Source organism: Stenella coeruleoalba, assembly GCF_951394435.1.
Source record: "Stenella coeruleoalba genome assembly, chromosome: 1".
NCBI lineage: Eukaryota > Metazoa > Chordata > Mammalia > Artiodactyla > Delphinidae > Stenella > Stenella coeruleoalba.
Window position 1 is genome coordinate 64,574,398 of NC_137169.1, and position 21,392 is coordinate 64,595,789.

At 37.0% G+C, this 21,392-nt stretch overlaps 1 protein-coding gene across 1 annotated transcript in view; it reads right to left on the reverse strand.

Annotated features, from left to right (window-relative positions):
* Window positions 1–21,392, reverse strand: part of ERICH3 (glutamate rich 3) — a gene marked incomplete at both ends in the record, with an annotated part of 145,727 nt that overhangs the window by 41,530 nt on the left and 82,805 nt on the right. Inside the window, 4 exon segments of the mRNA XM_079924004.1 lie at window positions 295–481; window positions 8,172–8,352; window positions 16,223–16,441; window positions 20,781–20,939. Coding sequence (XP_079780130.1) covers window positions 295–481; window positions 8,172–8,352; window positions 16,223–16,441; window positions 20,781–20,939 — 746 coding nt within the window.

Below are 21,392 nucleotides of genomic sequence, written 5' to 3' on the forward strand. Positions count from 1 at the left end.
TTAGAGACAGAACTTAAAGCATCATGAGGAAAGGAAGAGGTAGAAAAGAAACAGAATTTGAAACACCACCAGCTTTTATGCCCACTATATAATAAATCTGAAAATCTACTTTATATCTTATAATTTTAAATACAACACACAGGATTGTGATAAACAACCTTTAACTTAGATATTTTAGGCTCATCTACATTGATATGATTCTTAACAAATTGTGCTGAGAAATACATCAGTAAAAGCATACAAAGAAAAATGTAGCAAAACTTGCCCTCTACCAAAGGACATTTGTTTCCATACTTGTAGCAAGGAGATGATCTCTCGACACACACAAACCCAAAGTAGCCTCGTTTGCCTCCAAGTCTGGAACCTTTTCGATGCTTATATTCACAGCAGGAACTTAACCTGTCCACCTGTATCCCGTTCAGGAAAAAGGTGAGACTGAAGGGGAAACCATAGTGCCTTTTGGAAATAAACTGAAAGGTCTCTGGAATTTAAAAAGGAAATACATTAGTGAAAGCAACTGACTTTGAACTAACATGTTTTAAATCACATTTTTCTGTTATATAAGTACAATATTATTTTCTAGATCTCCTTTTTAACTTGAGGACAATTTTTTAACCACAAAAACACATTCTATTACTTATATATATAATAAATACTCCAAGGCATTATAAAACTCTTTGACTTGTAATAAAATAATAAAACCTAAAATTATATGAGCATTTAATATGGCCAGGCATTATGCCTAATTACCTTGGGTGTGTTATTTCTCAACAACCATATGAAGTGGAACTATTACTATCATTAGTTTCCATAATGCAGAAATTTAGGTTTAGAGCTCAGTAATTCAGCCAAAATCATACAATAAGTGGGAGAGTTAATGTTTGAATCCAAACATCTCTCTAGATTCCACGCCTCTATCTTGCTATGTTATCTAGCAATAAAGTACATAACAAAAGGCTGCTGTGAGTTCAGTAATGCTTTTATATGACTATTTTTTTACTCAGTAATGCTTTTAAATAAATTTTTGTCTTTAGTTGTGACTTGAAACATCCTGATACATGTATGGATGAGGCAGAATTATTCCACCTTCAATCCATTCTCAGTTCTGCCTAGATTTGAGACCCCTTCTTGATCCCTAACCCACCCAAAAGTCTCACCAATAAATTAAGAACCACTGCTTGGATTTCCTTGGTGGCGCAGTGGTTGAGAGTCCGCCTGCCGATGCAGGGGACACGGGTTCATGCCCGGGTCCGGGAAGATCCCACATGCCACGGAGCGGCTGGGACCGTGAGCCATGGCTGCTGAGCCTGTGAGTCCAGAGCCCATGCTCCGCAACGGGAGAGGCCACAGCAGTGAGAGGCCCGCGTACAGCAAAAAACAAAAGAACCACTGCTTGCAATTAAAAATTTTTAATCATTTCAAGTCTCTATAATGCTTTTTGAAGAAGTCTCACCCTATACATCCCAAAACCCAATTCTGAGAAACTCTATGTTACAGAGTGACTCAGAAACCTGCTTCTCATGACACTTCTAATGTTACTTCCTACAATAAGCCTCCCTGGACTCTTCCACTTCTACCAATAATAGGCTTGATAACTTTTGCCTCTCTTTTGCAATATTTCCTATTGTTACACTTATTATTAAAATATGGCTACACCAGTGGTTCTCAAGTTTTAATGTGCATCAGAATCACCTGAAAAGCTTATGAAAACATAGATTTCTGGGCCTCACCCCAGAGTTTCTGATGCTACAGGGCACAAGAATTTGCATTTTTATCAAGTTGCCAGGTGATTCTTTATGCTGCTGGTCCAGGGACCACACTTTGAGAACCTTGATCTAGATGTTTGCTGCCCTGCATGTTTGTGAAATCCATGAGAGTTTAAATTTCATTTCCCCAGATCCCAGGACAATGGCACAGGAAGCCTCCAATAAATAATTAGTGAATCATTATTTTAACTCATTCTTTCATAGTCATCTAGAAATACTTTGTATATACCATACCATGCCCCTAAAAAATCTAAATCAGATGCAACTTATACTAAAGAATAGACTTATTGAAAAGGTAATTCCATCATTTATACCTTAGTATTTGTGATGTGAAATTAAACAAAATAAGAAAGAGAACATTGGCAAGTTAGTTTCTGGAGAAACTAAGGTACAATAGATATTAAAATCCACTTGTCTTTATATATGGACTTTTTTTTTTTTTTTTTTTTTTTTGCGGTACGCGGGCCTCTCACTGCTGTGGCCTCTCCCGTTGCGGAGCACAGGTTCCGGACGCGCAGGCTCAGTGGCCATGGCTCACGGGCCTAGCCGCTCCGCGGCATGTGGGATCCTCCCGGACCGGGGCACGAACCCGCATCCCCTGCATCGGCAGGCAGACTCTCAACCACTGCACCACCAGGGAAGTCCCTATATATGGACTTTTTAAGTGCTAACTAGAAAGCTAGTTTGACTCCTCTTATTACAGAAACTTGAATGAGACATTCATGTAATATGATCCATTCTGCTGCAGCATCACACCCCTTAACTCCCTAAGGACCCAGCCCAGGAAGAGAGTAGACTCAAGGAAATGCTGAGAATGGGCACAGGAGATCAGCTCTTGGACACGACTGCCCTTCTATTTTGTACCCACATGGTTGGAGAGCACATCCATATATTATTTCATTTCTTCCATTGTTTTTCAAACTTATTGAACAGAAATTGACACCCTCTACCTTTGGTCCCTTGTTACTTATTTTGTCATTTTATATTTTAAAATTTAGTGACACTTCCCAATCCTGACTTCATGGTTTCTGCATGGAGTGGTGGAAAGATTATAGACCAGAAATTAGAAGATTTTGGTCCATGTTCCAGTTCTTTACTTATTAGTTGAGTGTGCCTTGATGAGACATTTAACTTTGCTGCATTTCAGAATTCTCATCTATAAAATGAGGGTGGCAGGGGGAGTGCATGAGGAAGTGGAGTGGAGGGGGTGACTCAGTTTACCCACTTCACAGAGCAGTCTTAAATATTATAATGGGCACTATTAGAAAGCATCCTATAATATTTGTAAAATGTAGTTATTCGTTGTTGACTGACAGTGGTAGCACTGTTTTAGGCACTAAAGAGACATAAAAATACTGAAGAAATATCAAACGTGTTCTCCTCCCTCAAGAAGTTATAATTTAGCAGAAGAGACAAAAAGCAGTGTACCAGACTTCTAGAGTAAGGTCACCAAATCCTCTTCCCTTAAAATTTTGTCTCTGAAAATGGACCAAAGACTTAGAACACACTGAGCAGCAGTTTTTCATGAAAAAGTACTGAACTTTTGGTATGAACAGTGGGAATCTGTGGCATTCTTGCCTAGGGCTACTCCCATTGCCCTCTCCTGCCACTGCAGTTCTAGAAGGGAAGGGCAGGCCATAGGTAACCAGCAGCTTCACTGTCAGTAGAGGCCGACTTGATTTGGAGCAGAAGACAAAAAAACCTTGGTCAGTGGCATTACTAGTAATAAGCAGCAATCTCAGAGCAAACTGACAGGGAAGGTCAGAGGTTCTGCTGAGACTGTAGTTCTAATTAGGGCAAGCAACAGGTCAATGGACTAGCCAGAAATTTAACAGGGAGATACAGGCAATAAGGCAGTCATAGACACATTCAATAAGCTTTCTGCACATCTCCAGCTAACTGGAAGCAGCATGGATTGGAGTTGGCCCAACTTATTCAAACAACCCTGTCCTATTGCAAGCTTGCACCTGTGTACAAAGGAAACATTAGATCCTGGTGGAAAATAAAAGTTGGAACAGACTTGAAAACTGCCTGAACTTTGAATGTACTCCTGAACCCACTACAGTGTGTTGAATATTGCCCTCCAAAAATTCATGACCACCCAGAACTTCAGATTGTGACCTTATTTTGAAATAGGGTCTTTGTAGATATAATCAGGGAAGGATCAAGATGAGATTATCCAGAATTTGTTTTGTCCTAAATCCAATAACTGATATCCTTATAGGAAGAGGAGAGGATACACACACAGATACACAGAGAAGAATAACATGGGAGGATAAGCACAGGTTGAAGTGTTGGAGCTACATGCCATGAAACACCAAGCATTGCGGGGAATCACCAGAAGTTGGAAGAGGCAAGGAAAGATTTTCCCCTTCCGCTTTCAGAGGGAGCATGGCCCTGCTAAGACCTTAATTTTAGACTTCTGTCCTCCAGAACGTAAGACGATAAATTTCTGTTGTTTTAAGCCATCAAATTTGGGGACATTTGTTATGTCAGTCCCAGGAAACTAATAAACCTACACACTGATACACTGGCAGAAGATGGAGGCTATATTGGCTCAAAGTGCTTGAACATGACCTCTGACAAATCACTGAATGTTCACTAAACTATGAAAACACAGAGACAGCCCTAAGAGATTAGCCTAAAAAGTAAAAACAGAACAAAAAAAAATCTGAGCAGAGACACCAGTGGCTGTATACGAAGGAGAGGGGACATGAATTTCACAGCTTTGCTCTAGATAAGCTACTAAACAAACAAACAAATAAAAAACCCAAGGAAAAAAGAGTGGGAATTCGGAATCCATAGTTGCTCTAATAGATGATCTAAATTGTCCTGTTTTCAACAAAAATATCAAAAGACACAAAGAAACTGAAAAGGGTATGACCCATACTCAGGAAGCAAAAGCCATCACACCCACTCCTAGGAAGCTGCTCAAGAGAAATGACAACTGATGTCTACACACACAAAAAATTGTCTTTGTATATTCATTACAGCATGACTTATAATAGTCCCAAACTGGAAACAATACAAATATCCATCAACTGGAGTAGATGAATAAAATGTGGTATATCCATGTAACAGAATGTATTCTCAGCTATAAGAGAGCAACTATTGACAGATGCTACAAATGGATGATTCTTAAAAACACTATGCAAAGTGAAAGAAGCAAGACACAAAATACTACCTATTGTATGATTTCATTTACAAGAAATGTCCGTAGAAGGCAAATCTGTAGAGCCTGAAAGCAGGTCAATGGTGTCCTAGGGCTGTTGGCTATGAGAGTGAAGATTATGCCAAAGAGTGAGCACAAAGGAACTTTTTGAAGTGATGGAGATGTTTAAAACTGTGATAATGGCTGTACAACCTTATAAAATTCCTAAAAATCAGTGAGTTGTACACTTACAGTGGAAGAATTTTATGGATTGTAAGTTACACCTATTTTTAACAACTAAAAAAGTCAATATATGATAAAGAGTAATAGAAAAAAGAAAAAAACAGTTAATGTAAGTCAAGGTACGATGAAATGCTTTGGTTTTAGGTATTAAGAGCCATTGTCATCAAAAGAGAGGGATAAAATGGAATAAAAGTCAGTTGGGAAAGCTTCACAGTCTTAATCTGAATCTTAAAAGATGGATACGGTTTGAACTTAAAATACGATTTTGAATTTAAAATCCTTTGTCCTATTGCAGACAAAGGAAAGAGCACAGGAAAAGACAAGATAACAATGTGGGGCGGGGCGGGGGGTGGGGAGGCAGGAGGCAAGGGGCTGGTGAAGCAGCCGCTGTGTTTGTGAAGAAGTAGTGAGGAATGCACAAATAGGTACAACAGGATCAGGTTATGGAAATACAAGAAAATGGGGCAGAAAAGGAATTATAAGAGAGCCAGAAAAAAGTTACTTTGTTCTTCGTATCCACATGAACCCTGGAGGCCAACGTCTGCCTTGTTTGATAGGATGAATGATAAATAAAACTGCCTGTGAAGAACTGTACTCTTTACAAATAGCAGAAATATTCCATGACTTCATAGGTGTACATAATAAACAATCGATCTGTGGCCTGATGTCTAAAATCAAACTGCAACATATCATGAATCACTATGATACTAAAAGATGCACTTGCCATGTTCCCAAATAATTAATTGTATTGTTATTCTCATCCAAAAGCAAGAGAAATTAATGAATGCTACATTTTGAAGGTGTTTACTGCTCCAAGCCTAACTGTAAAGGCCCTTTTTTTTTTTTTTTTTCTTTTGCGGTACGCGGGCCTCTCACTATTGTGGCCTCTCCCGTTGCGGAGCACAGGCTCCGGACACGCAGGCTCAGCGGCCATGGCTCACGGGCCCAGCCGCTCCGTGGCATGTGGGATCTTCCCGGACCGGGGCACGAACCCGTGTCCCCTGCATCGGCAGGCGGACTCTCAACCACTGCGCCACCAGGGAAGCCCCATGGCCCTTTTTTTAAAACAGAAGTCTCCTAAAAACCTATTCACATTTCACTGAATCATGCACAGCTTTGATTTGTAAAAAGGGCAGATTATTTTCAGTCCAGCTAAATTGCTAAGATTGCTGAACCACAAGTCAACTCTGAGTCACCCAACTTTTCAATTTTGAACGATTACTTTCATGGCAATCAAGGGCAAGCTGAGACAAAACTATTGTGTGGACAGGATTCAATTACTTCAGTCCCCATTCCAACCTATTATTCAAGACTGTTCAATGACATAACAAAAAGTCAGTTCTGGGATCAATATGCACGCAAAATAACGCGTAGCCAAGTAACATTCTCCCGTAACCTTTGGTTTTGCAATCTTATCACAGAGTGGACATCATCTCCCAGAAAATCATTCAGCTAAGCCTTGTTCTTTTTTCATCTGTATGTGCCACATTTCCCAGCAGTCAAGTAGCCATTTTAAATGAACTCTATTGATTAAAGCATGATCTAAGACCCAGGAAAATTTCATTATGTTAACTCCAATTTGAGACTGTAGCTAATTTCAGCTATTCATCAAAATTAATAGTTGAAAGTGATACTTTTAAAAAATAAGTGTATCTAATCACTATTATTAGGGGTTTCATACCCCTCCTGTTATGGAGATATAGGAAACCCTTTGCTACTGAGAATAGCTAACTGGGGCTGGATAGTACTAAACAAGGATCTTGCACCTAGTCAGGGGGCTGGGATCTGCTCTCAACCCTGCTCAGAACTGGACGGATGACCTTGGGGAGCCACTGTACCTCTGGATGCCTCTCATTTTCCTCATCTACATAATGGAAGGAACGAACTCTCAGATACTATGACAAAATGAAACAAAGTAAATTACGTTTCAGCTAAGTATGTAAAATGGGAAAAAGTTTCTGGCATTATTTTTTAAAAAGAAATTTTATAGATTTTTATAAAGAAAAATGTTTTTTCATTATAATACAATATATATAATTCATTATATAATTCATTATAATATATAATATTTTACTTTAAGTCAAAACCAACATTCAAGTGTTTATCCTTTCTTATGTTGGTAAGTTTTCAATATTTTATCCCTAAATATGTATAGTTCTCTTTAAGCAGTTGAATTTTTTTAAATCAATAGTCACTGTTTTTGATTGATGAAGGAAATCAGAAAAGCCAAAAGTAACAACCCCATGTTTGCCCCCAACTCCTCCCTTTAGTCCCTAAGTCTATATCTAGATTACCCAAATATAAATATTTCTTTTAATCAGTAAAAACACTATTACTTTCTAAACAGAGTGTCTTAAGCAAGGAAATAACAAACATAATCCTGTAACAACTCTTCCTTTTAATTGCTGTGCCACAGAACTAAATATTGACCAAAAAAAACCACTTTGGTACAATATGTGAAATCCTATATTGGATACAAAAATTATCTTATGCTAACAAACATGGATTTATGATAAAAGGGAAATGAAAATGTAATAAAAACATGTAGCCAAATTTTGTACTGTATTATTTAGGTGTGATTCACCCTGAGGTTTATTGGATTTGTGATTTTATCTCAGCATAGTTCTAAAGAACAAATTGCCAATCTGGTATTTTTCTCTTAGAATAAGGTATGATGCAATTCACTATGGCAAGACAAACAGTTAACTTGTAAATTGGGGGACAGTTTATTCGTACAACATTTTAATGATCATATATCTCTATTTCAAGATTAATCTGTTACTGGGTTAAATCACTCCACATTTCTTTATTCCACAATCTGCAAGAGTAATTGCTGCTTCAGTTTCAATCATGGAGCAGTAAATCTGGATTTACTTTTAGGCAGCTGGTTAATAAGTCCCTGGATATGCATAATTTCATAGAGTGATTAAAGTCATTTTGATATTATACCAACAATAGCTTATCTAGAGCATCAACTGCAAGCAATTAAAACATTCACATTTTATGTGTACCTTTTTCAAGCAGTTTGCCTGCGTAGACACACAGGTTTTCCCCACCACAGTGCTGCTGATAAACTTTTATTTCATCCCGGAAATCTGAGTGATCATAAGCTATGTGCACATTTTTCCCCAAATAGATCATTGTAATAGCTGCATTACTATGCAGTGGTGTTTTGTGAATCCTTCTTGAACCCTAGAATAAACAAAAAAGGGGGGCTTATTAACGAATTACCTTCTAATCAGAGTGTGATCACCTTCTAATCAGAGTGTAATACAAAGAATAGAAAAGGCTATTTTTATGTACCTTGCAACAAAACCCTTATAAAATGTCAATCTATATACAGTGCACAAAAAGTCAAGCCCATTACAAAACAAATGCCTTTAACAATTATAGCATATATACATTTTGGCTTTGTAGTTTTAATGTAAATTCTGGGGATTTGGACAAAGTTTGTCACCTTTTATCTTACGTGTGTGTCTGTGTTTTACATGCAACAAAAATATCAGTGACAGGAAGAGGAAACTACTCTTGGTTGTTTTTGCTAGTTCTCAAATAAAAATTCAAATCAAATTAATTAAATAAATATTGGTGACATAATTTTGTTCTAATTCAAATTGACATTAACTGTAATTTAGCAATTGTTTTTGTAATTGAGTGTTATCTTTATACTTGAGCACTGACAATACATCCTTCCCTGAGCTTATTCTTTGTGGGAGGGAGATGCACACATTTGATTCCTTCTATGGTCACTCTCAGGATCAGGAACAATGTATGCTGGGTACCTGGGGTTATCCAGTTTCACAGGAGGCATTCAGTTCAATGAAAAACCAACATTATTAATATTATTCTTAATATCAAACAATAAACCCAACAAAAAATATCACCTCATAAACCTACCTGATATTCTATGGCATTGACCAATTTAAATTACTTATAAAATAAACACTAAACTTAAATACCAGAGATTAAATATCCAATGCCTTGCCTCCTAGTTTATATTCTGAAGTATTTTCACAGTAGTGAATAAGTATAGTGTTTGCCTAACCTCTAAGAGGAAGACCTGGAAAGAGAAGCAAGAAAAGGAAGAGGAAGAAGAGGCAGAGAAATAGGAATGGCTCCTTGAGAGACTTTAAGAGGTCCTAGTAAGAATATCGTAGGTTTCTAGAACTATACAGATACCAGGCATTACTTTTAATCTACTTCACTTTTCTAAAAATCAATTTTTAGCTAAATGAAAAATGTGAAGAGACCAACTTTCAGTGAATCCAAGGCAATTATTTGAGTTTGATCTCACTGAATTACAGATGCCGTGGAAGCATGCATTTTTTTAAGAATGACAAAGCTGCAAAAAAAATTTCTGAAGGAACTACTAAAATACTTCCATCTCCAAAGCCATTCCCTTCTACCTCAGAGGATTTTTTTCTCATTCACTCCTATTTCTTTGAAGCAAAAACCAGAAGTAGTAAATTTGATGAAATTCAGCAAATGACAGTCTGAAAAGTGTAAATGGGCGGGAGAGTCTGAGATTTAAAGTTTGAGCAAATTGTCTTGCCTGTGGACAGAGCTCCCAAATAGATAATCAAGAGAAATATTTCAGGGACACCAGGAGCCATGAACGTAAATCAGCAAACTGGATAATTCTTTGCAGATTAGAAACATCTCCTTGAGTCACAGTTGAAAGCAAAGGGATGATGGCAGGCCTGGCTCTTGGTTACAAAGTCATCTCATGTTTCCTCTTGCCTGAGCAACTGTGGAACGTGACATGCACATGTGCAACCCAACCCACAATCACCAGCCTAAGGCAAATTCAGCTCCAAGCTCCCTGGAGAGAACATTTATCATGTACACACTAACCAACTGAGAGCCCACATCCACCCTCACCCTGCCTCTAACACTCTGGGCCAATATTCCCCTGCCCCAGCACCAGGTACCAGACAACTCAGGACAGCCCAACACCAGAGTCTGTCAAAATCATTCATACTATCCCATCCTATGCCTGCTTACCCTGCATTGCCCAATTCTTCCTCGGAAACCACAACAGAGGCTCTTTCCCACCTTTTCCTCCCACGCCTCTCCTGACAGCCCTGGTGCTTCCCTGGGTGGCCCTGCATGGCCTGGTGTGATGGTTAATTTTATTTATCAACTTGGCTGAGAGACAGTGTCCAGATATGTGTCAAACAATATTCTAGATGGAATTCTGACTAAAATAAACAGGCATGTCCCTTCCTCTTGAGAACTGTAAGGGACAAACTGTCTTTTTAAAGGCAAGTGTCTTCTGACCTATAAGTCTCAACACACCCGAATAATCATAAAACTGACATTTTAAAAGTCAGGCAGAAGAATTACTCGCTTTCATTAGGAAAGGCGAAGCTAGTGAAAGGTTTTAAGCAGGGGAGAAACATGTTGGGAGCTATTCTACAAAGTTTAATTTAACATCATTATGTAGAATCTACTACTACTGAGATGGACTCTGCTTACTCTCTTCTCCCCCTCCTGCCTTTAACCCTCTGCTTCCTGATTCAATCTGCTAACTTACTACTCACCTTTCAGACATCTGTAATTGCACAGGGCTTATCTGGAGTCTAGGAAGTAGATAGGGGGCCTCAACCAGATATGGAGAAAGCCCCAGACTAGTTCATGCCTGGAGAAGTTCTTTGCTTTCTCTATCATAAAGCATATAAAAACTTAAAACAAACTGTTTTATTTTTTAATTGATAAGCATAATAATTAAGTAGGTTCTTATTTGAAAGCCTGTATTTTCACATATATAAACACTATTTATAGTACCATCCACATTTTCAGTAGGCTGCTGTGTGGAGTAGGTGACCAGCAGTCCTGAGTGGAAACACAGAATTTCTGCAGATGATGAGGTAAACCTCAGAGCAAAATCTAACTAGTCACATAGATTCTGTAAAAGCATTAAAAAAAACTCTGCAGGTATTATATCTCCAAATTATAAAGCAACAGGGCACAGAAGCAATGTGCTGGGCTGTAAGATCTACACCCTATCATTTGGTTTCCTAGACTCCAGATAAGCCCTGTGTAATTACAGATGCTTGAAAGGTGAGTAGGAAGTTCATGGATCATGGCCTAGAGACACAGACCACAGAAGCCAGGGACCCTGTTCTATACATTCACAGAGGAACAGGTGGCCACCAGCAAGCCACATTTCTTTACCGCTTTCATTTACCTCTTTCTTACCTTTTAAGAGCATTTGAAGGATGCTTTGGGACGGTAGTCGGTAGTCATGAAATGAAAGAATGAATTTAATGTGTAAATTAATCATGAGAGCCATGAGAGCCATCTCACCTTAAATGAATCTTTTCTAGATCAAAATAAAATAAATCTAAATACTAAAGTAAAAGTGCACGATTGGCATGGATGAGATGCTCAATGTCATCGGTCATTAGAGAAATACAAATTTGAAACACAGTTAAGATACCACTTACCCACTAGGACAGCTAGAATCAAAAGACAGTAACAAGTATTGCTGAGGATGTGGAGAAATTTGAACCCTCATACACTGTTGATGAAAATGTAAAATGGTGTAGTCACTTGGGAAAACAGTTTGGCAGTTCATCAGAAAGTAAAATTTGGAGTGACCATATGACCCAGCAATTCCACTCCTAGGTATACATCCAAAGAAATGAAAACATATGTCTATGCAAAAACTTGCAGGCAAATGCTCATAGCAGCACTACTCATAGCCAAAGAGTGGAAACAACCCAAATGCCCATCAACTGACAATGAGATAAACAAAATGTGGTACAACCATATGGTGGAATATTATTCAGCCACAAACAGAAAGTACTGATACAACCTGCAACATAGATGAACTTTCGAAACATTATGCTGAGTAAAAGAAGCCTGACACAAAAGAATATTTATTGCATGATTCCATTAATATGAAATATCCATAAGCAAATCAATAGAGACAGAAAGTAGATTAGTAGTCGCTAAGGGGTAGGGAAAGGAAGATTAGAGAATGACTGCTTATGGATATGGGTTTCTTTTTTTCTGGGGTGATGAAAAAGTTCTGAAATTAGATGGTGCTTATGGTTGCCTAACTTCTGAATATAATAAAACCATGAACTGTACACTGTAAAAAAAAATGCATAATTTACCACACTGTGCCAATTTTATTCTAAACCCCAGGACCTAGGAGCTAGTGACAGGTCCAAGAGACATCTAGAAAGCTACCGAAGCCATGTGGAAAGGTGACCACATTTTGAATAGAAAGACAAGTGTCAAGGTCTAAGCCTATGGTGATGGCCAGGTTTAGGGGTGAAGATGAAAGAGGCACAGAGGAGCAAGATGAGAGGTCAAAGGAGAGAACAAAGAACCGTGAAAGTAGAGTGCCATGGAGGCAAGAGAGGGAAGCTTTGAGGAAAAGGCAATAACAGCATAAAATGCTACTATTAAAGACAAATCATGGTAAGTAGAAAATACAAACTAAGATGGTAGAAGTAAATCTAAATATACCACTAAATAAAATAAATGTCATTAGACTAAACCCACTTATTAAAGGAACAGAGATTCTCGGGTTACGATAAATGCAAAGCACACATATGCTGCATAAACACATTTAAAGTCTAAAGCTTTAAAGACATTGAAAAACTGAAAGTAAAAGAAATATATATGTATAAATATAAATATATATTTATGTATATATATACATATATATTATCTAAAGAAAATAAGGAGAAATACTATTAGACAAAATAGATTTTAAGGCCAAAGTAATAAGAGATAAAGAGGATCATTTTTTAATAATAAAGAATATCTTCACCAGTAAGGTAAAGTATCCCAAATCTGAGAGCATATAACCAGGTATTCTCAACATTTACAAAGCAGAACTTGACTAATTACAAGAAGAAACTGACAAATCCACAACTACAGAGAATGAATTATCACTAGAACTCAGGAACTAAGAGACCAAGCAGATAAAAAAGAATGGTAAGGATGTAAAAATATGAATGACATAATTGGACATTTCTTACCTATTGAACATTTATAGAACTCTGCTCCCAACAATTAAAGAATCACATTTTTTTACAACGACTGAACATATCTTAGCCCACAAAGCAAGTCTCCACAAGTACCAAAGAATCAAAATCATGCAGAACAAGAATAAGATGCTTTCTAAATTACATTCAGTGAACTAAAAGGAGTTCTAGGATTTAAAATATGGCAGGAAAAGAAAAATGTCAATAGCTCACAGATATAGAGAACAGATTTGTGGTTGCCAAGGGGAAGGGGGGTGGGGGAGGGAAGGATTGGGAGTTTGGGATTAGCAGATGCGAACTATTATATATAGAATGGATAAACAACAAGGTCCTACTGTATAGCACAGGGAACTATATTCAGTATCCTGTGATAAACCATAATGGAAAAGAATATGAAAAAGAATATATATATGTATAACTGAGTCACTTTGTTGTACAGCAGAAATTAAATAGAACATTGTAAATCAACTATACTTCAATAAAATTTTAAAAAAGAAAAAATAAAAATTTAAATGGAATGTGTGGAAGATAAAATTGAAGAAATCTCCCAGCAAGTAGAGCAAAAAGGCAAAGAAGTAGAAAATGGGAGGGAAAAGCTAAGAATATTAGAGCATCAGTCTAGTAGTCCCAACATTCTCAAAATAAGGATTCCAAAAAGAGAGAACAGAAGTTAAAAAAAAAAAAAAAAAAAAAAGACCAAGTCAGACTGAAGCCCTGTGAACTCAAAAGCCAGACATGCCAAGGTCTGTCAGAGCCAGGATGCCTGCTGACACCTGCTGTGTTTCCAATCTGAAATAGAATGCCCAGGGGAAGCCAGCTCAGATGCTTATCCGTGCTTCACTTGTCATGACCACAGGGTGGAGAAGTTGCTGCTCTCTCCTCTGTGCCCAACTACAGAAGCCCATTTGCCTGATCATATTCCTCCTGGACGTCCAGTGTCTGGCCCACACGAGGACCTCATTAGATGCCTTGACTCTGGTGAGCCCCATTTTTCTAGGACACACTCATGACCTGACCTCTCTCACCTCCCCACAAGGGGCTTTTAAAACTGTCAAGGAAATAAACCTAGATAGTGACCCAAAGACTCTATTCAGTTTATTTTCTCCTAGATATATTATTCTTTCATTGCAATGCTAGGTTTGCGCTTATTTTGAAGTTTTACGCATACAAGTAATAGAACTCCAAAGAAAAGCAGGGACTCAGTTCACACATTTGTCAGAATAGTGGTTGCTCTGGGAAGGAGAAGAAGATGTGACAGGGCAGGAAACAGGGGGTTTATCGTATGACAAAAGTGTTCTACTTTGTTGGAAAGTAATGGCATATACACAGGTGTTTGATTGTTGTTTAACTTGAACATATAGATTTTACATATTCTTATGGTTTATATGAGATTTAAACATGTTTTATAAAGTATGACCAGGTAGAGTTCGCCCTAGTAATATATTCTAGCATCAGAAAATCGAATGCTGCCACCAAATGAGGATGATGAGGAAGTCACCATTTTTGCAAGTGGGGGCCACAGCCTTCAAGAGAGCATGTTTGTTGGCCTGGTAGAGAACAATGCCAGCATTCAAAGAATTCAAAGTAAGTTTTAGTGGATGTGGTAGATTCTATCATTGCCCCCAAATATTCACTGCATGTCTCTATGAGAGGATGATACTTCCACTCCATTGCTGTCAGGCTTTGGTAATGGAATTCAAGTGTAAGTGACATGTGTCACTCCTGAATGGAATCTTCAGAGCATTCCATGGCTCTGCTGTCCACAAGGCCAAATACCCCAGGACAGGGACTACTCATCTAGTCTGGGTCCCAGAATTGCCATTGACCAGCAACAGACAATAATGAGAAAAAGAAATTAAATGTAAGCTGAGTTGCCAGGGGTTGCTTGTTAGACTGAGCTACAGTAAACTACTCTTCAGAGAACTCTGCAGTAGGAAAGGAGAAAACAGAAGTCTCAGGCTACAGAATGTGAGGAAAGGACTTGGTTACTCTATGCCTGGGTATGTTGAGAGACACAGATGAATACTAGAGGAAGGAATAAAAATCCAAATAGGAGAGGAGAATGACAGACAGTGCAAAGTGCCATGGCAGTGGAAAAGGATAAGATCAAGGAACAGGGCAGAGGGTGGGCCTCGGAGATGGGGGGTACAGGCTCTCTCAGAGACCGTAACAAAGAAAGAATTAGTGAAAGGTGGATTGAAAGGAGGAAATTTGAGCAAGCACAAGGAAGACAGTCTCAACTTTTAGAGAAGGTTATTGGTGAGGCAAGTTATTGGTGAGGCAAGCTGCTGGGAGGGAGATGTGGACAAGCGGTAAACAGAGCACTTGAACGAGGCTGGTTTTGGAAAGCCAACATGCCGTCAACATGCAATGTTGACACTTCGCTCCCTGATTCTCCATCAGGTGAAATGTTGACCCAGCCATCTGCTAATAACCACAAAAGTTACATATAATTGCTATTAGTTGTATACTTACACTCCAAAACTTAAGAGATCTTTTGCCTTCATACTAGCCTGTATCTGTATAAAGTATAACTGGCCTTAGGACCATTTTCTTTATCAGTATTTTAAGGAATGATTACAACAAGCTACAATATATTTTAAGAACACTGAAAGGAAAATATTTATGAATATTATACAGTAATTTGCCAAAATTATTAAAAGTGAGTGTTAATAATTATTTTATATGGTACACTGTGTTTTTCGATATATTTAAGTCCCTGAATATTCACAAATTAAATGTTATAATACTTCCTGACATGTGATTGAATGGGCAAATTAAAGGAAATAAATGATTTGGAAATGGGTATAATACAAACTAAATTGGAATACAAGATTTACTTGATTTTTTCCTCAATTATGCTAAATTACTCAACTGAATTACTCAAATATTTGGTTTCAGATTCATTCAAGCTTACAATTACTACATTTATAAAATTATTATATTTCTTTATGCAAGTCATTTTGCATTCGATTTCCTTAGATTTCATCTAGAAATCTTATAGTACAATGTAATCGGTGCTAAATTAATAAAAGAAAATTTGATTCTATAATCACCCTGGTAAAGAGAGGTTCTAAGCCATTTGGAGCAGTGGTTGGACGAACTCTTCTCCTTCTCCATGTTTCAGGTCTATTTTCCCTTGTGATTTTTCCATTAGGGGGAGGAAGTGGAGGAGGAATAGGCATCATGTAATGGTTAATCTTTGGAAATCGATATCGATTCATTCCCTGTGAGTTGTCCATGGAGTTCCTGATCTTCATCATTGCCTTCTTGCCCTGTAATCACATTTCATGACATAAGAACAAGTGAAGTAGAAGTGGTGACCCAACATAACCCAAAATTAAAGACAAGACTGTATGATTGACATTGTGTGCAAACACAACTGATATCAATAGACAAACTTAAAACACTTCAATCTGTTGAAAAATGGCATTTTGTAGTACCCATAGCAAATTAAATTTTCATGGATTTCTAACCTTATTTAAGTATATGTTTTAAACCAAACATACAGTGATGGAATTTTTATAGTATTTTGGGGATTTTCCCTCAACAATCCATTAAATCTATGGGGACCCAGTACAATTAAACAATTTAAAATCAAGAAGTTCGAAGTGTTATACTTTGAGATAGGATTGGATAGTTCACTTAACGATAGGGTATTTGCACATTTTTTACACTGATTTCACCCACCCAGGTGTTATAACATTCCTTGGTAATATGGTTTCAAGGAACCAAAACCCCAGACTCTGACCCAAAGTCTCTATTCAGCTTATTTTCTCCTAGAAATTCAACTTGTGGGAATAAATTTCACCCAGATAACTACACAAGTACACTTATGTAAATGTGTATAAGGATACACACAGACACACACATGCACACACACATATGTCTAAAAAATTTAGCTGATCAGTTTGGGATTGACATGCCCATGCTGCTATATTTAAAATAAAATGCCTTTCCATGAAAAAAAGAAAAGAAAAAGAAAAAAAAGTTTAGTTGAACCACCAAGTCCATCAGTAGGAGGATATTTAACTAAATTTTGCTTTGTTCTGATAATAGATTCTCATCAGGCTTTAAAAAGAATAGTGTTAATCTATTTGTCCAGAGTCCTGACATAAAAAGGTCCATACAGTGTGATCTTACATTTCTTTTAAATAATTTATATGTGGATTTTGATAAAATCAGGGATGACTGGAAGACTCGGAACACAGGGTTGCCTTTGTGGATTTGAATCATTGTGGGGTGGTGAGGGCATATAAGTTTAGTCAACATGTATTACCTTAATGATTAAAAGCACCTAATGTATAAACAAAAACTTTATGTTTCAGGTATATTTGAGCCTCTGAACTTTCACATATTGATAATTTTTGTATATCTGAGGTAGTTTCCCAAACTTTAAAGTATCTTTAATCATTTTTATCCGTTTTTTACCAATTTATTTGGTATTGTTTTAAATTCATTTTCAGCCAATTTATTCTTTATTTTGAGATGCTTAAATTGTGAAAAGTTATTTTTACGAAAGGAACGTCATTCCCCAAACATTCTCATTGCTGAATAAACAAAAGCAGTTTAAAGAAAGGCATGTATACGCCATATTTTGATTGAAAACAACATTTATGTGAACAGAAAGGGATTTAAATAGATATTCACCAAGGGGTTTAGAATTGTTAGAATGCTTGACATTGCAGGTATTATTTATGCTCTCATTTTTCTTTTCTTACATTTTCCAATTTTTCTGTGATGGTGTGCATTGACATCGTAATAACAAATATAAATTAAAGAAGTGAAAACAAGATAATAAAACAATAAAATCAATGAATCCAAAACTTTTTGGGCCTGGGGGCTATCTTTTAATTTCTAAGTAGTTATCAATCAATGGCATACCTTATTTGGAAATGGTTTAGTAAATTTTAAAAATTAACCTTCTGCTCCTTACCTTGCTTTTTCTTAGCCCAAAGCATCTTGGACATCTTCCCATGCCAGTATAAATAAGTTACCTTATTTTTTAATATACTTTAATATGCCATAACATTTTTAAACAATAAATTCTTAGGTGTCTTCCAAATGTTCACTATTGCAAATATTACAATACTAAATATTCCTGAATCTGTTTCTTTCCACATGCATGTGTGTTCCTAGGATAAATTTCAATATGCTAAAATGCTTGAGCATGTTCATTTAAAATGTTGATAGATATTCCCATATTGCCTTCAGAAATAGTTGTACCAATTTCTACTCCTATCAAGAGTGTATAAGAAACTCTCATTCTAAGGATAATCATTTTCAATCACACCATTAATTTTACTCAGTAGCATCTCAGCCAGTCTGTTTTGACCAAATTGCTTTTGCCTAAATCAAAGCTCCTCACCCCTGATACTTAGAAAATTCAACCTGCTTAAGTCTGTTGCACCTTCAAACAATTCCCCCAATGCATATATTTTACTCTTTTAGTGGGTGCTTACTACATACTCCGCAATCATGCAGACTATTATTCTTTAGGAATTTCTTGTCTGATTTTATATTAAGTAATTTTCATCATCAATGCCATTGAAAGAATTGCATGTCCTTCCTGGCAGTATATTTTGCCTATGTACATCACAGTATAAGCTGCAAAAAGTTAGAGAATTTTGTCTGCTTTGATGGTTGATATATCACCAATGCCTAGAGCAGGACCCGGTCCATAGTAAGTGCCCAATAAATTCCACTGGATGAAAAATGTAAGTTTAGCTAGTTGAAATTAACATGGAATTGATCTCAATCTTGTCGGCATGTGTAAGCTACCATTAAGTGCAATCCCTCACTCACTCACACCCCAAAAGTTGGAAATGGTAGACTAAAAGGCCCCGTGCAGATTTAATTAATAAATCTACCCAGTGGCTCAGAGCAGGTTTGGAAAATCACCTAAAAGAAAAATCGTTCGCTAGTCAGAAAAATTAAATATTACCTGATTGACAGTGTTCACATATCTAACATAAAGATGGGTCCGATCGAGAAGAGTTAATAGATATAGGAACTTAGAAAAGAATAAAATCACCTTGGCAAATGTGGAAAGTGCCCATCTGAGTACTAACTAAGGGACAGGAAATCCATTGGGCTTTGAATATTTCCGGTCCTAAAGGCAAAGTTATCCCTGGAGGATATAGAGGGCTTTAGCCAAAGACCTTTGAGCTTTCTGGTACCTTTGCCAAGCCCATTCCTAAGAGGAGACAGATGCATCAAGCTAAGATGACCTGATGCCATTAACATTCCATTCTACCATATTCCCTCATTCTGATTCCATACTCACCAGGCAACCTTCTCATTGTGATCTGGCTTCCCATGTAGGTCTGCCTATAAGGGGAAAATGTACTGCTCCTACAAGCTTTGATTTAATTGTTATCTGATGAATTAATGGTCCCTAATTATGATTTGATTCCCTATTTTGATTTACTATAGTGAGGAAAAATGGGCTTGTCATGTGTTATTTTAGTTAGCTTGAGACAGTCTCTCGGGATCTGACTATTCCTGGACACTAGCTTGAAATGGGAAATCTCTGGACATTTAAAGTGGAGACCAGATCCAAGAAAGTGTCAACCTAATTGGCTTATGACCCAATTAGTTCCCGCCTAGCTCTAAGCAGTCGTCCCAGACAAAATGCCACCACTTTTGGTTTAATTTCTCCTTCTTTCCAAGAAACTACTATTAAGTTAAGTAAGGTTTGTGAAAAATGCTTCACAAGGTGAAAAGCATATTAAATGGATTTAAATATTATTTATCATTTTAGGGCTATTTTTGTACTTTTAATGTGAAAAAACAACAATTTATCTGTCTGAATTAATTTCTTAGTGTCAAGGTCATCTGTCAGCTTTAGATAAAAATATCTTAATTTCATATGTCATATGTTTCCTAATAATTAATGGAGCTAAATTCACCCATTTGAGCATAATTACAATTGGACTCATAACACAGATTCTATCTTAAGCTGGCAAATGTTTCTTCTTGGTCTTAAAAATGCAAACAATACCTTCCCTAATTACTAAATGTCCCAATTATCCTTCCCTTTTAAGTAACTCATATTTTATGGCTACCATACCTCCTTCCTGTGCTCTATTAAAACAAGTGAAAATTACCTGAGATATAACCTTGAAAAGGAAGCATAGTCAAGCTTCTGTGTGTGATTAATTCAGGATTTTTTTAAAGATGGACATTCTTTTCCTTCTATATCCAACCTTCTCCAGAGTCAAACTTGAAGCAATTTCATACACTGATGGTAAAGTAAGTCGGCATGCAAATGCAAACCTATTCTTGGAAAGTTTCATTTTCTAGGTTTCATGCATTTAAATTTTGGAAGCAGTCAAAACTTGGTCTATTCTGATAGAAGTCATATCTAGCTATAAAAAGTTCCTCTTTGTTTTTCACACAACCTTTCAAATTCATGAGAGATCATCTTAAATTATTACAAATCTATTCCTTACTCTTTTGCCCCAAAACACAGAAATTATAGGCCTTCCAATTAAAGTAAGAAATAATTAAACAGACATACATGGCAAGTGCTTAATAAGTGCACAGTATATATTTCACTAAATAGATTAATTGAATCTAGCATCTTAAAGACTGTGAAGAAAAAGCATTTACCCCAATGGGAAATGGAGCTTCATTTTCCAGCAATGAGGGTTTTGATCTGGACCCCGAAGTTACCTTTGGAGCAGTTCCTACTGCAGGATTACTGGGAAGAGGTTGTAATCGAATTGGAGGCTGCATATTTCCTGGGGCAGTGTATGGTCGAGGGGCTGTCTAGACAATTAGGGAAAAAAATTCCATTTAAATTAGTATCTTGACATGTTTCCAGGACCAATTAATAGCTCAACAAATTGCCTAGACTAATTAATGGTGCCTTTTTACTGAACAGATTAACCTTTAATTATGTCCTTCCATTATACATACTCTTATGACCCACCGTATTTGTTAAAACATATGGTGTGGAAGTCCTCTACACACCTAACTGCCGCAATTGTAGAGTATTTTGGATAAAGGAGGTGTTCTCTGTTAGGTTCCTGTATTTTATTCACACTGTGAACTCGCTTACAATACCTAACTGATGCTGTACATTGAATGGCTTTGTTCAATTAAATGTTAAGTTGAATAATGTTCCTAATTTAGACATCTAAGGGCCTGTGATTAAAATGAACTCATTCCTGTTTAAATGTTTTCAACATCAACTCTAGTATGAGTCCTTTAGGTCTTAAG